The 16,655-nt window shown below is 44.0% G+C and overlaps 1 protein-coding gene across 1 annotated transcript in view; it reads right to left on the reverse strand.

Moving 5' to 3' along the window:
- Nucleotides 1–11,304: 11,304 nt before the first annotated feature.
- Nucleotides 11,305–16,655, reverse strand: part of PSEN1 (presenilin 1) — an 87,046-nt gene continuing 81,695 nt past the window's right edge. Inside the window, exons 9-10 of the mRNA XM_007941394.2 lie at nucleotides 12,984–13,102; nucleotides 11,305–11,460 (exon numbers count right to left, since the gene is read on the reverse strand). Coding sequence (XP_007939585.1) covers nucleotides 11,305–11,460; nucleotides 12,984–13,102 — 275 coding nt within the window. The remainder of the gene's footprint in view (nucleotides 11,461–12,983; nucleotides 13,103–16,655) is intronic.

Raw genomic sequence — 16,655 nt, forward strand, 5'->3', positions numbered from 1 at the left:
AAGGTTTATCTATTGGAGGAAATTTTCTTTGTTGGTTACCAGGGGTGGGAGGGGAGGGGAGGGAACACTGTTAGATAGATAAATATTGATTTGGGTGAAGAGAAGGGCAATGTACCAAATGTGAGTGACCAATATGGCAGCACTGAGGATGAGAAAGACATAGAGAGGTACATGGGCAGTACAGACAACAAATATGAACCCTTTTGCATATACAGTACTGAGTTGTCAGTGAAAGCAAACATGGGTATATGGACGGATAGATAGGAGGACAGGCTAAACAATTAGGTATGTCTAAATGGGGAGCGTATCCAAGATCATATATAGGGTTGGCAGACAATGGTCCTATAAGTTTATGTGAATGATCAGAATTCCCAGGTGTATAGTAGAGCTGACAAGGGGCAAGGTTATGGTCATTGCTTGGTCACAGCCAGCTACCCAGAGGGACAGAGTAGTTGATCCTGCGGGCTTGGGACCATAGTCGCAGGGGACATCAAGCTCAATTGGCATAACATACCATACAAAACATTGTTCCACCTCCTACTTTGGCGAGTAGTGACTGGGATCTTAAAAGCTAGCAAGCTGCCATTTAGATGCAACAATGGGTCTCTCCACATCAAGAAGAAGAAAATCAAAATTAATGGAAACAATCAGTCCTAGTGACTGGTACACCATCTGATCTGCAACCTATACAACTATGAGACCAGAAGAACTAGATGGTGCCCGGCTACCACTGTCATCCACTTGGAAGGGATGCAGGAGATCCTGCATAGAGAGGGAGAACAACGTGGAACAAAACTCAAAATCATTTGGAGGCAAAAAAAAAAAGAAGGTGGGGACCAGGTTTGCTGGTCCAATAGAGCCTGCTGGAACCACTGAGACTATGGCCCCTAGCTGCCCTTCAGGTCTGGAATTGAACCCACACCTGTGGTTTCCAGCCAAACAAAGTACAGGCATGTGAGTTAAACATTTACCTCAAGTAGACACACACCCTGGAGAGAACAATCATGGGAGAAGGAAGGGCTGCTTATGCACAGGGAGACAGCTCAGGGCGCAGAAGAGTATGGAGGGATGGACACTGGGAAGAGGTAACTATGGGGAGGAAGTGTGAGGGGAGCTGTTGCATTGTAAATTTTGGTCAATGACATGAGACAAAGTATATATGAACTGCTGTATGAAAAGTGAATTTACTCTGTAAATCTTCACCCAAATCAAAATTAAAAAAAAAAAAAAATAGTAAACGTGCAGTAAATACTGGTTTCATAGAACAAGTAACAGTCCTCAGCAGAGCTGCCAGACTCAGACAGGCTGGAAGAAAGGGTGGCAGTCAACCTGTGAAAAATCAGCCCACGACAGCCCGAGGGGCACAGTGGCCCAACTTGCTGTGCATGGAGTCTCCATGAATCGGGGGCCCACTCAGTGGCAGCTGACAACACTAACAGGCATTATTCCTCCCACATTCAGTGTGGTGACTCTGACCCAAGACAAATCCATACATTTCTCAAACCAAAAAACCATACTCACTGCTGTCAAGTCAATTTCGACATCTCAAGATGTTGCAGTACACTCTGGGGGAAGAATCCTATTTGGATTCAACTCTAACCACCGGTTTATAAATAATGGGTCTCTTGGAATAAGGCCCATTCGCTTTGGGCTCTGTACTCTCCAACACAGCTTGTAAACAAGGACAGAATTGGTCAATGTTTGTTCTTACTTAAAAACATATTCCCACACACACTGCTTACATCATTCTGCATGGAAATCCCCTCCATCGAGTCGGTTCCAACTCATAGCGACCCGCTGTACAACAGAACAAAACATCCCCACCATTGTTAGGTTTGAGCCCACTGTTGTAACCATGTGTCAACCTTGTTGAAGCTTTTTCTTCATTGATCCTCCACTTTCCCAAGCAAAAATCCCCTTCTGCAGACCCCTAAGTCACCTCATACACCAAACACTGGTTGGACCACGCTGATGGCCCAGCTGGGCACTAGATAAGCCTGGTATTAGGTGCACCCCCCACTCCCCCTTGTCCACACACCCTGAGGGACAGGACACCCACTCAAAGACTTGGGTGGCTGAGGGGTCAGCAGGGAGGCCCCCTCAAGGTTTGTGTGCATTTGCCCATAGAGACTCCCTCATCTGGCTCAGAGGCATCAGAGTGAACATTTTTCTCACCAGCCTCCTGGTCCAGAGAGCCAGGGTCTGCAGACAAAGCCTGGGTTGCTGAGAAGGTCAAAGGAATGTGTTTTGGGCAGGTGGGAGAATGGAGAAATTGTGATGAGAAAATCAACTCTGCAGTCCCTCCCCAGCTTGGGGCTGAATCCTGGGGTGACACAATCTGGCCAGGAAGGGGCTTGGAGAGCAAGAAAGCACTTGGAGATGGGCAGGAGCGGCAGGGTGAGCCAAGGGAGGGGTTGTGGGAAACATCTGGGCTGGCAGAGTTCCTGTAGGGAGATGGGGCCCAGACTCGCTTTCAGCCCCAGGGGCAGGGGGTCCGGGGGGTGTGTGTTGAGGCCTCACCCTCCTCCCTGCCCACCAGCAGCAGAGGTACTGCCAGGAAGAGACAGGCAGACCTCCAGTCACCCAGGGACCACATCACTGCCTGCTGGCTCCACATCAGCCCAGCCTGGTCTCTGTTGCAAGCCAACTTGAGCGGGGCCTCTCTACTTGTTTTCAGCTCTTGTGTGGTGGGTAAGGTCACCCACCTCCCCTCACAAGAATGTTTACCAAGTGTATCTGACTTAAAAGCAAAAATCAATCCATGCAACCATTATCAAATGCTTGGAGTGCCTTGATGAATCTCAAGTATCATCACTTATCTGCAATGACATTTGTATAATCACTTGTAACTTGTCTTTTCAACCACTCAGGAACAAATCTACAGCCCAAGAAGGGAATTTGGATCCTTGCCCGTTAGGAAAAGAGGCCCCCACAGGATGCCTTGCTACAGTCCCGGACTCTGCCTCTCCCCTAGACTGGGGGGTGGGGGGCGACTCCAGTGCTGCCATCACCACCTGACACAACAGGATCAAGAGGACAGGATTCCTACATCGCAGTAGTTTGCAGGCTGGGCCATCACTCAGGCTTCACTGGTAGATTCTCATAAAGGCTCAGGGCTCTGAACAAACACCCATGGAATTAGCTTCCAAATGTTCACTGAACCAACCCAAGAAGCCATGTGACAAAATGTGGAGGACTGGCCCAGCTCTTCCAACCTGGTCCCCAAGAGCACAGACGCACAAGAGGGCAGACACCCCCCCATGCACTGCAGCCTGGGCTGACCGTCCACCACCTCCCTGCACCCAATCCCTGCCACCATCTGACCTCACTGGACCCCGTGTAGGTGGCTGAAGATGCACAAAGTCCTTTGCCTGAAGCTTTCAAATAAACTGGGTGACTCTCTGGCCGGGCTATTAGAGAGAAGATCCCTGAACTGGGAGGGAAAGGGGTGGAGGAAGCTGGGCTATTAAGCCAAGAACCATTGCCATCCCATCGGTTCCCCTGTAAGACAGGGTACAGCTGTCCCGCAGGGTCCCCAAGACTGTAGATCTTTAAAGCAGACTGTCTCATCTTTCTCCCGGGGAGTGGCTGGTGGGTTCAAACCACCAACCTTTTAGAAACTGGGCTAGAAGATCTCAAAACAAGACTTCTGAGGCAGACATCTATGAAGGCAAAGTGAGGCACAGAAGCCTTTTCAACATCTCAGACCCTGAAGAAATCTTACACATTCACCTCTATCTGGCCCACACAAGTCAAAACCCCAGTCATTTCACTCACCAATTAACTGCGATACTAGTTTTAGGCAAATGTACATGAATCTGATTAGTAAACAGAACAACTCATTATCTATTAATAAATCAGTTTCTTGGTGGACAAACTTGAAAACCTGGGTGCAGGATAAAGGCCACAAATCTCTCCTGTTTTCTGGCAGGTGTTTTGGGAGCTCCCATGGGTCATCACAGTGACAGACACTGTTAAGGAGATGATGCACTAGCCCTTAGGGGACTCATGTAAACCCACCATATAAATGTAGTATATTAGGCTTTCACTATAAAAAAACCAAACCAAACTCACTGCCGTCAAGTTGGATCTGACTCATAGCAACCCCTCCTTGGGTTTCCAAGGCAGTATCACTACAGAAATAGATTGCCCATCTTCCTGCCAAGGAGTGGCTGGTGGGTTTGAACCAGCAGCCTTCTGGTTAGCAGTCAAGTGCCTTAGGGACTACACCACCAGAGCGCTGGGATTTAACTATAGTGCAATTTATCTGGTGCCCAGTACGTTCCCACTTTTAAATCATCCCTGTATATGTATGTGCCTTTCAGTTTTGTGATTTTTTTTTTTAGCAACGTTATTATGGTTTGGGTGAAAGTTTACAGAGCAAATTAATTCCCATTCAACAATTTATGCACATTTTGTTTCATGACTTTAGTTGCAAGCTTAGTGATTCTTGACAAGATTTGTTAACCGCCCCCCAAAAAGAAAACCTAAAACCTAATCATAGTTAGAATTTTACCTGAAGGTTCACCTTGAGGTATGCTATGGGTAAAGGGGTGATTAAATCCTTCCTCTTCTGCATGAAAAATTTATTTTAGGTTATATACAGTCTGTATCAAATACTACATAATTTAAGTAACTTTGGAGGAAAAAAAAAAAAGAAAATCCTATGGGGCAGTCTGTCATATAAGGTTGCAGTAACTGATTGAATGGCACACAAGGATGTCACTTCTTATTCCACGAATTGGGCCTTCAACAAGTCTCTTCCTGAGGCCTGCCGACATCACTGTTACAGGGTATGGTGTACCAGGCAGAGAGGGCCAGGCAAGGAGAAAAAGTAGTCTGTCAGGCACACGAGACTCCATGCATCGCAAGGCCCCTGTGGTGGTTTAGGTCATCATCCTTCATGGTCTTTACAAGTCATTTAATGAAGGAGGGCTATTCTAAGTAAATATGGGAACTGATTTGGTTAGCTAACTGGGTTTTTTCTTCTGGACAAAGCAACCAACATTTACTTGAAACCAAATGATCTCTGGATGTCTCCCACGCATTTCTTCCTTCCGATTTCCTTTCTTTGTGTGTTCTTCCCTTCTTTTCAAACCAAGTACAATACTTTGTTTCTGGAGAAAACTAATATTAACGCACATACCACCACCACCTGCCCCCCAGAACACACCCCTTTCACGGCTCCCTCCTTTACTCTGCGTTCCCGTTCTACTGATAGACGTCAACACAGTACTTGCTTGCATTGAAGTGTTTGTCAATTCACTTTTAACCACATTCTAAAGTACTGGCGAGTGGGTCCCTCTGTGCCCCCCACAGTACACAAGAGTCTGCAGCAGGGAGTGGTGCTGGCTTACAGCAGCCTGTACTCACCTGGTGATGCAGGGACTCCCGCCTCATGCCCCAGCTCACGCGTGTTCCTCACTCTCATCAAGGGCACCAGCGTCTAGGCCCCTAACATCAGAAGCGTCTCCCAGCGGCTGTGGACAAATCATGATGCTTCTGTGATGGACTCCAGTGATAGAGCTGCAAGACTCATGAAGTAACAAAGCCTCTAGTTCCCATAGGAGGCGGCAACCTCCAGTGCTTCCTGAGGCCCTCCGCCGACGTGGCCAGCAGCTCATTCTTTTCTTATCTGCCCCTTCTGAAGACAAGGGCCAACTCCTGGTTTTTCTCCCACAAACCTGTATCTGACCAATCCTTCCCAACATGGTGAATGGTTAGAAACAAAGGCTGTGTCAAGTTTGGGGTAGAATGGTAAGAGATCCCGTGCCCCACCAGGTCAATAAAAGCTGTGTGGCTTTTTCCCATTGGTGTGATCTACTTTGCACTTTTAGAGTTTCTAGAAAAAAATTTCTCAGAAACTAAGTATTAAAGATAGTGGAGGCTTTTTACAGATTGGGTATCACACCCTTCAGCAGGTATGATACAGGTACAGCTGCTATGACCTGTACCACTTTATTTATAAGGAAAGAGCAGAAACGATGCATTTATGTTTCTAAACTTCCTTTGGATAATTTCTGAGCTCTTTTCATAGTTACACATTTTAATACTTTCATGTAAGAAAACTAGCACATCGGGATTCATCCCATCTTTATTAATTTGACAAGTACAGGAAAATCTGCAATCATCTATCAAAATTATGTGGGAGTTTGAAAGGTATTTTTAAAAAAGATGTATTCAGTCTAAATTACATACACAGCAGTGCCCGTAACAAGGGTCAGACAATGAACATGAGTAAGTAATCCCACTGAAGGTCCCATTCCAGCACCTCCGATTGTACCATAAACCAAGGCAATCCTGTGTGTGCTATTCTAAACAGTTGATTTTGAAGCTTGTATTGAAGTGTTTGTCAATTCACTTAACCACATCCTAAAGTTTCAACAATTATTCATTAAAAAAAAAAATTTGCTTTCTGGGAAGTCTTTCCTGCTACCCAGACCAATCAGAAGGGCTAGCAACACATTCCAAGGTTCAGGGTGGGCCCAACTTCTTTCTGATGACACCACTGCTGCATCTAGCAAGAGGCACCCTGCTGTCAAAGACCCTGGGAAAAGGATTTGACATTTGAGGAGGGGTTCATTTCAGCACCAGGCTCCTTTCCAAACATGCATTTAAGGGTTAAAATGCCCAGCCAGGCTGTGCTGCTACTTGTGGCTGCCCAAGCCGCCATCTTGCTCTTGCAGGGTCACCACCTCCCAGATGCAAGGACTGCTCCTATGACGACATCCAGATGATTCAGGGATTTTACAGAAAATGATTCTAAGAAAAAGGAGTACTTTACCAGAGAGCTGGTTTCGCAAAGAATTAAGTCACCTTTATAACATCAGTTTTCTCAGTCCACCACCTCCTCTGTGGAATGAAACCATGCACAATGCCTGCAGGTGCTGCAGGTGTCAGAAGACCGGGCAGCGGCAGTAAAGCCCTCAGTAATGAGGAAAAGTGGTAACTGACAAGTACTCAGTATTTCAGAGAAGTTAAAACTGTGACACACCAGCAAACGAGATGACGGCTGCACTCTGGGGATGTATCTTACTCATCTTTGCATCCTTAAACTCCAACACCATGCCAAGAATATACAAAACAACGGACAAATCTTTTCCCAGTTGGTTCCAAGCTCTTCTCTGTCCAGGGGTAGATCTGGAATGGTCTAATATGCAAACCCAACATTGGGAGTCAGGAAGAAGAGGCCTCCTCTTGACATCTGTTAAAGGACTCGTACGACCTCATTTGATAACTTCTGCTTCATATGCTGTAAATTATGATCAAGATTATACTTGGAAAGTTGATGAGGCCAAGTAAAGGCCAAGTGGTAAACACATTATTTGTTTGGGCATCTACTATCGAAGGGGAATCTTAAAAATCAGGACACTTTAAAAAATTGAGATCCAGGAGTTAAAAGAAAAAACATCCCATCTTTAGTTGTGTTGCTCTGGTAGTGACATCAGTAAACTACCTACTTAGGCCTGCTTTCTTCCAAGCTGCTTAGAAAGCCTCTCCCCTCCATTTGCCCTGACTGAGAAATGTGACCGTTCATAGCGAGAGCTGTGACTCTGGAATAGCACATCATCCTGGTGAGACTCAAACCCTGGAGAGTGAATCCTGAAAACACTCTTCAAATCTCCCCAACACGTTATTTCCATAGGCCAGTTTGCATCAAAGGAGCTCTGGTGGCATGGTGCCTAAGGCATCTGACTGCTAACCAGGTTAGCAGTTCAAACCCACCAGCCACTCCATGGAAGGAAGACTGGGCAATCTATTTCCATAAAGATTTAGCGCCTCGGAAACCCACAGAGGGTTTCTATGAGTTGGAATTGACTCCATGGCAGTGAGTTTGGTTTTTTTTTGGAGTTTGCATCAACATTCTATATAAAGATACTCTATTCCTAAACTAGTCAATTCCAGACACTCGGTGGTTAATTTTCTTCCTATTGTCTTCTTTCATTTCATTAAGCAAGTTAGCTTGGCTGGTCATGCTTTATCATCAGTCTGGCCCGACTCCAAGCCAGCCCTTCTGCCTATGCGTGAGGGCACATCCTCTGTGGATCTGCAACTGGTTTCTCTGGGGACAACCTATTTTTCAAGGTGGAAGACAAGCATTTTAATATTTCAGGAGTGATTGAACTAATTCTAAAAAGAGTGTCTGAAAGTTCTGTGGTTGAGATCAGTGATTTTAAAAAATTAGATGGGCTCCCTGTACATGGTTTTAAACATGGCTGAACTGTAGTTTGTTGTTGCTCGGTGCCATGGAGTCACGCGGTGACCCTCCTGGACAGGAGAACTAAACAGGGCCCGGCCCTGTGCCACCCTCCCAGCCGCTGCTGTTTGAGCCCACTGTTGAAGACACTGTGTCAGTCCATCTCTTTGAGGGTCTTCCTCTTACTTGCACTCTCTCTACTTAACCAGCATGATGTCTTTCTCCAGAGACTGGTACCTCCTAATAAAATGTCCAAAGTATGTGAGACAAAGTCTCACCATCCTGGCTTCTAAGAAGCATTCTGGCTGGGCTTCCTCCAACAGACCGGTTTGTTTTCTGGCAGTCCACGGTATATTCAATATTCCTCACCAACACCGTAATTCAAATGCTTCCTTATTCACTGCTTTCACATGCGTATGAAGCAAACGGAAACATAATGGCTTGAGCCAGGCTCACCTTAGTCCTCAAAGTGACATGCTTGCTTTTTAACATTTTAAAGAGATTTGTTGCAGATTTTCCCAGTGTAATAGGTCCTTTGATTTCTTTACTGCTGCTTCCGTGAGTGTTGATTGTTGATCCAAATAAAATCAAATCTTTGACAACTTCAATCTTTTCTCCATCTATGATGTTGCCTATTGGCCCAGTGGTGAGGACTTTTGTTTTATGTTGAGGTGTAACCCATACTGAAGGCTGTAGTCTTTGATCTTCCTTAGTAAGTGCTTCAAGTCATCCTGACTTGTGGAAAGTGACAGATTTACTGTGATCTTTCCACATGGGACATATACATACAGTGGATTTAAATACTCTCTCACACAGCCCAGACATTCTCTTCTGAGATGAATCTTGTCATGAAAGATATAACACAATGGGGACCTTTGTACAAATAAACTACTCCAGATTAGAGCTCCTCAAGAATGCCTGCAATCACAAATTGGTGTTGTTTGTTGTGCTGTAGATTTTCAACCACATGCGCTTTCTAGAGGATGATGATCATGCTGCCATGCATGTGAGAAGAATCTTAGAGCAGAGAGGCTAATAAAAAAGAAAAGAGATGAGAGAAACTACCACCCCATTTAAGCCCCACTCTTCCTTTGCATCTCAACTCACTCACTGCCATCGATTCGGATCTGACTCATATCAAACCCTGCTTGGGTTTCCGAGGCAGTATCACTACAGAAGTAGACTGCCCCATATTTCTTCTGAGGAGTGGTTGGTGGATTCGAACCATTAGCCTTCTAGTTAGCAGTCAAATGCCTGAGGCACTATGCCACCATAGCACTTATTTTTCCTGCAGTTCCCAACAGCCTAGTCTGAGCCAGTTTTTACTTACACATAAGTTAGTATCAGCACACAACTCCTAAAGTTAGTTTCTTATCAGAAAAATCTCATGACAGAAAACATATATTCTAAACTCCAAGAACTCCCATTCTGGGTCATATATGAAGGGCAGGAAGAGAAGATAGTAGGCAAGAGGAAAAGTCTGGCCTTTCTTCAGTCATGGGAGGAAACTACATTTCTCACAAAGGCTTACAGTCCAACCACAAGGTTAAGTAAAAGCAGGGTTTCACCCCCATAAGGCTTCACTTGGAAGTGTCACATGCACACAGGCAAACGGCTCTGCTGCCGTGTTTCGTATAACTTAATAGCATAGATAGAGCCTGAACTACCCTGTACCAGCACCTCCACCGTCCCAGCTCACACAAAGGTACACTGAGACACGAGGTAATGGAGATGGGAGACCATAAAACACTGTGAGGTCTGGAGGAGTCACTGGTGTCTTCCTCACCACCTGCCCACAGGGCCTTAGCTCACTGTGTCCTACAGGCTGCTTGGAGATCTCTGTTTTCTTGGCTGCTGCTTCTCCTCCAGGCCCTGGGCTCCCCCACAGCTTACCAAGGGAAATAATGGTTTCTTCCACACTCTTGCTTTATACTGGTACAACTGAGTCATAGTTTATAAAGCACCAGCCTTTGGCTATTAGTTCGATCGTGACCTCCTGTCAGAGGCAACGGTTATAGGAAATAAAGAGGAGCCAGGACAGAGAGTGCGTCACCAGCCATTTTACTCTTCTTTAATTCTACTGTCTTTGGGCACACATCTGATTTGCTATTGGAGAAATTATGACAGCAAGGCCGACAGCATTAATTCGTAACACATTCTTTGTATCACACAAAGAGTAAAATCCTGGAATAACCGAGTCGTCTGCTACAATGGAGTTGTCTTATTTGCCATATAAGAGAAATGCCTGTGGGTGGGAGGGGAGGAGCAATGGGGAACAGAGGTGGCACCTGGGATCAAATGAACTTCTAAGTCTGTCTAAAAATGAAGAACTGGGTGGAAAGTTGGAATTTACCTAAGGATGATTATTTCCAGAAACTACTGAATTTGGAATCTGAGGTTGAGACTTTGGGATAAATCAATCTCAAATTAGCCTTGGGAAAAGTGGCAACCATAGATGGTAATGGAGTTTCAGTGCTTGAGAACATAAACTGTCAAAATCAACCTGTATGTCTGATGTGACTCAAGGGGGTAAAAAGTCTTATCTACAAATGACAAGTCTATAACAACAACCGAAAAAGTGTGAACCCCTCAACCTTTCCATTTTGCTCTGGTGCCTGTCTCCTCACAGTAACTCCTGGAAAGGTCCAGAATTCAACTAATAAAGACATATTAGGTTGATTTTTCAAGATGTAGTTTAAGATGAAGAGTCTTGTTTTGTTTAAACCACTTCCTTTCACCTCTTGGTGATGGTAGTCCTGAGAGTCCATAGTGTTGGTGAAATCTACCTGTGACCAGGGTCAAATTGCTGGTGGGAACCCAGGAACTTCTTGGCCCATCATCTTTCCTTGTTTCTGCCCCTCCATCTGGCAGTTTTTGCACCGAGGGACTCAGTCCATCACAACGAAGGATGTTCAAAACCATCTTCTGTAGACACCTGCCTTTCAGTGCCCAATACTGCAGGTGGTCAGAAAAGCATGGAGGGAAGCTGAAGAAAGTCCAGCAGGGAGTCTTAAATTTGTTAGATGTGGACACAGGAAAATCACCTTTGCCCTTCCCAGATTTCCAGTCAAAGGAGAAAAATCCAAGAGACTCCAATTGCAAATATGCTAAATATAAAACTGATGGAATGCTAATTGGTCCATAAAGGGCTGCACAAGATAATCTGTGGCAAAGTAGAAAACAAGCCCGAAGGTGATAGAGATCGGAAGAGCTGGCAACGCTTTCTTGCAAATGGCGAGGAGCAGCAAGGTAAGGCACAGACCCTGGGGAGAGGGAGAGACACACTCACAGTAACTGTGAAGGCAATTTACCTGCAAAGCAGCAGTCACAAGTCTTGGTTTAATCATCTGAATACCACCCCCTGGGATACGTTTTAGAACAAATATTTTCACAAAATCTGTAACAGGAGCCATTAAAAACAAATGTAGCCTCCTGATAAAAGGGAAATACCATTTATTTTCACCCTCTAATTGTAGACAAGGAATAGAATCTGAAAATAAGTATGTTATGTATGTGTGTGTGTGTGTGTGTATACATATATATATATTTTTAAAGTAATTTCTATCTAAAAACTATTTAGTTTGGCTGACTAAAATTCTCGGGTAAGAGCATACACTGTGCATGGCCCAACAAGACACTCGTAGAACAAACTGCCACAAAGGTTTGTTGATGAGAACATGCCACTCTCCTGCAAACACGGATCTACTTTGCTGTGATATACTTTGCTTTCACCCTAGTTGCTGAGACTGACCACAAAGTGTTTCAGTTTATCAAGAAGTAATTTTCTTCTGAAAAGACATGAGACCCTATACATAATTTCAAATCCAGAAAGCTAACTTCAAAAGGGAAATAAAATATATGAAAATTCAAACTAGTTATATATCTTATCAAATTACAAATGTAACTACAAAATAAATGCATAAATAAAGGCTCTTCCATCCTCATCTAACTTTACCATGTGTCCCTCATGTTAAAGAGATCACACCTTTAGTAAAAACAGCAATAAAAAGTATTACAGGTTACTGACTCCAATCATGATTTTAAAGGTTCCGGGTTTACGCTGTGGCCCTATAAGCAAGCTCTACATGGGTTCCTGCAGTGCATTAGGGTTCTCACCTAACACCTGCTGCCTAAAGTAACAGCAGATGCTACGGGTTGTGTCAGTAACCACTAAACCCTCCCTAAGACAGGGCCTATGCGAAGACCTGCTTATTTCTGAAGACTGGTCTCAAGCAGAGCTTTTCTCATATGCATCTGGGCTGCTGAGCTTGCAGCAGCACTTCCTAATCAGAAGTACTTATCAGAATTTCCTAGGGAACTTTAAAAATACACACAAGGAAAACATAAATTAAGTAAGAGTATCTCAGGGCAGGGCGCCTAGCTTTAAAAGCTCCCAGGTGATTCCAATGTGTGGCCACGGTGGAGAGCTGTTGTTGTTGTTATGTGCCGTCAAGTTGGCCCCGACTCATAACGACCCCTCCTTGGGTTTCCGAGGCAGTATCACTATGGAAGTAGATTGCCCAACCTTCCTTCCAAGGAGTGGCTGGTGGGTTTGAACCGCCAGCCTTCTGGTCAGCAGTCAAGTGCCTTAGGCACTATGCTACCAGAGCTCTCCCCGGTGGAGAACTAGTCAGGTGAAATCCAACTATCTGAGTTGTTAAAAAGCTCCCTGGGTGACTGGAACACCCTGCCCATCTGGTGCTAAAGCAGGACGACCTTAAAGGGACGAAGTAATCAAGAGTTTCAAGATTAGGATTCTGCCACACTTTCATCTGTATATACTCACAATTAATATGGCTACAAAACAGGCTATGGTTGTGTTCCAGTCTCCGCTGGCTGTTGCTGAGGCTTTTCCAACCAGAACGCTGTAGAAAATGAAATCTCCCAATCCAAGTTTGACTCCCCCTAAACAACAACAACAACAACAAAGAGGAAAGATTAAAAATGTAGAAAAGGTTGTCACTCTTTGCTATGATCTCACAATTCAAAAAGACGACTGCCCTACTACACCCTGCAAGGAATGAGAAGTCTGTAGAATCATGCAAAACCAGGCACTCATGGCTTCTGCTTGCTTGGTCTCCATTTTCTACAAGTGAAGAGAGTTTCAGATTCTACACGGCTGCCCCTGGGGTCCGAGCAGTCTAATGGTAGATGCTGCTACTGTATACCAATGGCAGTAACAATTAATTGTCATCTACTGAGTGCCAACTCTATAACCATCATTTGTGCTGAAAAATCTCACAGGAATCCCCTATGAAATAGGTACCATCTCCATTTCAAAAAACATAAAACCGACATGAGGTATAAAATACCTCCTAAAATTCTCCCATCCCAAGTGTGCAATTCAGTGAGGGTAGCACATTAAGAGAGTTGTGAAACCTTCATCACAATCCATCACCCCAATAAGATGAATTATTTACAGTCAATCCCCTCCCCCAGCCTTAGGCAACCACTGATCTGGCTTTCAGTCTAAAATGTGCCTTTTCTAAGCACTTCTTGTTAACAGACTCACGTAACATGAACTCTTTTGCCCCTGACTTCCTTCACTGAACATAAATGTTTTTGAGGTTAATTCATGATACTGCATGTATCTGTATTTATTCCTTTTTATCACTGAAATAGTTTACATTTATGGATATACAGTAATACTTTGTTTATCAGTTAATGGAAATTTGGACTATTTTCAGTTTTTGGTTATTATAAATAATGCTGTTATGAACATTCATGTGGACAGTTTTCATTTCCCTTGGGTAGCTTCCTAGGAGTGGAACTGCTGGGTTGTATGGTTAAGTTCAGGTTTAGCTTTTTAAGAAACTGGTGAACTATTTTCCACAGTGGTGCACCAGTTTACACTCCCCCCAGCAATTCATGAGAGTTTGTTTCTTCATATCCTAACCAATAGTTGGTGTTGTCAGTTTTTTTACAACCACCATCCAGTGGGTGTGAAGTGGAACCTAATTTCCCTGAGGAAGCTGAGCATCTTCTCATGTGTTTCCTAGCCATTGTATTTCTTCTTTGGTGAAATTTCTATTCAGATCTCTTTTTGTAAACTGGGTTGCTTATCTTATTATTGAGCTGTAATAGCTCTTTTTTTAAATTTTTTTATTATGATTTGGGTGAAAGTTTACAGAGCAAATTCATTTTCCATACAACAGTTCATACACATTGTCTCATGACACTGACTGCAATTTCTCACAATGTAACAACTCTCTTCACACTTCTTCCCCATAGTTACCTCTTCCTTGTGTCCTGCCCTACCCCCCAGCTGTCTCCCTGTGCATACACTGCCTTTCTGTTCTCCCATGATTGATCTCTGCAAGGAGTGTACGTACCTGATGTAAATGTTCAGCCCATATGCTGGTCTATTATTTGGTTGGAAGCCACAGGAGTGAATTCAATTCCAGATCTGAAGGGCAGCTGGGGCCACAGTCTCAGGGGTCTCACCAAGCTTAATGAGTTATAACAGGTCTTTGTATTTCCTAAATACAAGTCCTTTAATAGCACTTGCAATATGATTTGTAAATATTTTCTCCCAGTCTGTGGCTTCTTTTCCTTTTCTTAACAATACCTTTTGAAGTAATTTTGATGAAGTCCAATTTATTAGTTTTTTTCTATAATGAATCATGCTTTCAGAGCTAAGAACTATTCACCCAAATCAAGGTCATGAAAATTTTTCTCTGATATTTCATTCTAGAAATTTTTATTTTCTACTTCCATTTAGGTCTATAGTCCCCTTTGAGTTCATTTTGCTGGTGTGTGTCTGATGAGGTAGAGCCCTTAGTTTATGGATGAGATATTCAACTGTCCCAGCATGAGCCATTGGTGGTTCAGGGACAGAATTCTCACCTCCCATGCAAAAGATCACTTCAATTCCTGGTCAGTGCACCTCAGCACAGCCTCCACCTGTCTGTCGAGAGAGGCTTGTGTGTTGTTCTGATGCTGAGGGGTTCAGTGAGGCGTCCTAAAGTGAGACATGCAAGAAAGGCCTGGCACTCTCCTTCTGAAAACCAACCAGGCAAACCCTACGGATCACAATGGTCTAACCTGCAACCTATCCTGAAGACGGCACAGCACGAGGCAGCATTTCGTCCCATTGTGTGTAGAGTTTCCATGACTCAAAGGCCAATGCAACAGCAGCTAGTGACAACAAACTGTCTGAACACCTTGTATTGAAAAGATTACCTTTTCCCCACTGAGTTATCATCACACTGTTATGAAAAAAAAAAAAAAAAAAAGACCATATATGGAACAGTTTCTCTTTGGACTCGTCCTTCTGTTCCACAGATCCATATGCCTATCTCTACACAAATATTACACTAGGAAGGTTATAAATAAAAAACAAACAAACCAGATGATAGCAGGCATTGTTAAGAATGTAGAGGAATCAGAATATCCATACACTGCTGATGGGAATGCAAAATGATCCAGGCACTTCGGAAACCATCTGGTAGTTCCCCAAATAGCTCAGCACAGAATTATCAGATGACCCAACAATTCTACTCCTAAGGATATAGCCAAGAGAATGGAAAACACATGCCCACATAAAAACCTGTACTTGAATGTTCACAGCAACATTATTCATAATAGCCAAAACGTATAAGCAACCAGCATGTCCATCAACTGATAATAAACTGAATGTGGGATATCATACCACCCTAGTATATGAGCCTCGGTGGGACAGCCTTGGTTAAGGACTTGGCTGCTAACTGAAAGGTCAGCAGTTTCAACCCCACCAGCTGCTCTGCAGGAGAAAGATGTGGCAGTTTGCTTCCATGAAGATTTATAGCCTTGGAAACCCTGTGGTGCAGTTTATTCGGTCCTATAGGGTCGCTGAGTTGGAATTGACTCCACAGCAATGGGTTCTGAGGTCTTATATACATACAATGGAATATTACTTGGCAATGAAAAGAAACACTGATACATGCCACACAACACAAAGGAACCTTTAAAACGTTATGCTAAGTGGAAGAAGTCAGTCACAAAGGATCACTTTTTGTATGGTTCTATTTCCATAAAATGTCCATAACAGACAAACTTATATAGACAGAAAATACACAGTGATTGTCTAGGGCTCAAAGATATAGCAGGATTGGAGGTGACAGTGGTACAATTCTGTGAATATACTAGAGCCATCCCTTTAAATGGCTGAATTGTATGATACAAGACTTATATCTCAATGTTGTTGTTGTTAAGTGCCGTCGAGTCGTTTCCGACTCATAGCGACCCCATGCACAGCACAACGAAACACTGCCTGATCCCGCGCCAGCCCAACAATCCCTGCTATACTTGAGCCCATCATCGCAGCCACCGTATCAATCCATCTTCTTGAAGGCCTCCCCCTCTTTTGTCGACCCTCTACCCTACCAAACATGACATCCTTCTCCAGGGAATGGTCCCTTCTTACAACATGACCAAAATAGGTGAGATGAAGTCTGGCCATTCTTGCTTCCAAGGAGCA

This window comes from Orycteropus afer, unplaced genomic scaffold (assembly GCF_000298275.1).
Source record: "Orycteropus afer afer isolate SDZICR_OR568_19922 unplaced genomic scaffold, OryAfe1.0 scaffold00079, whole genome shotgun sequence".
Lineage (NCBI taxonomy): Eukaryota > Metazoa > Chordata > Mammalia > Tubulidentata > Orycteropodidae > Orycteropus > Orycteropus afer.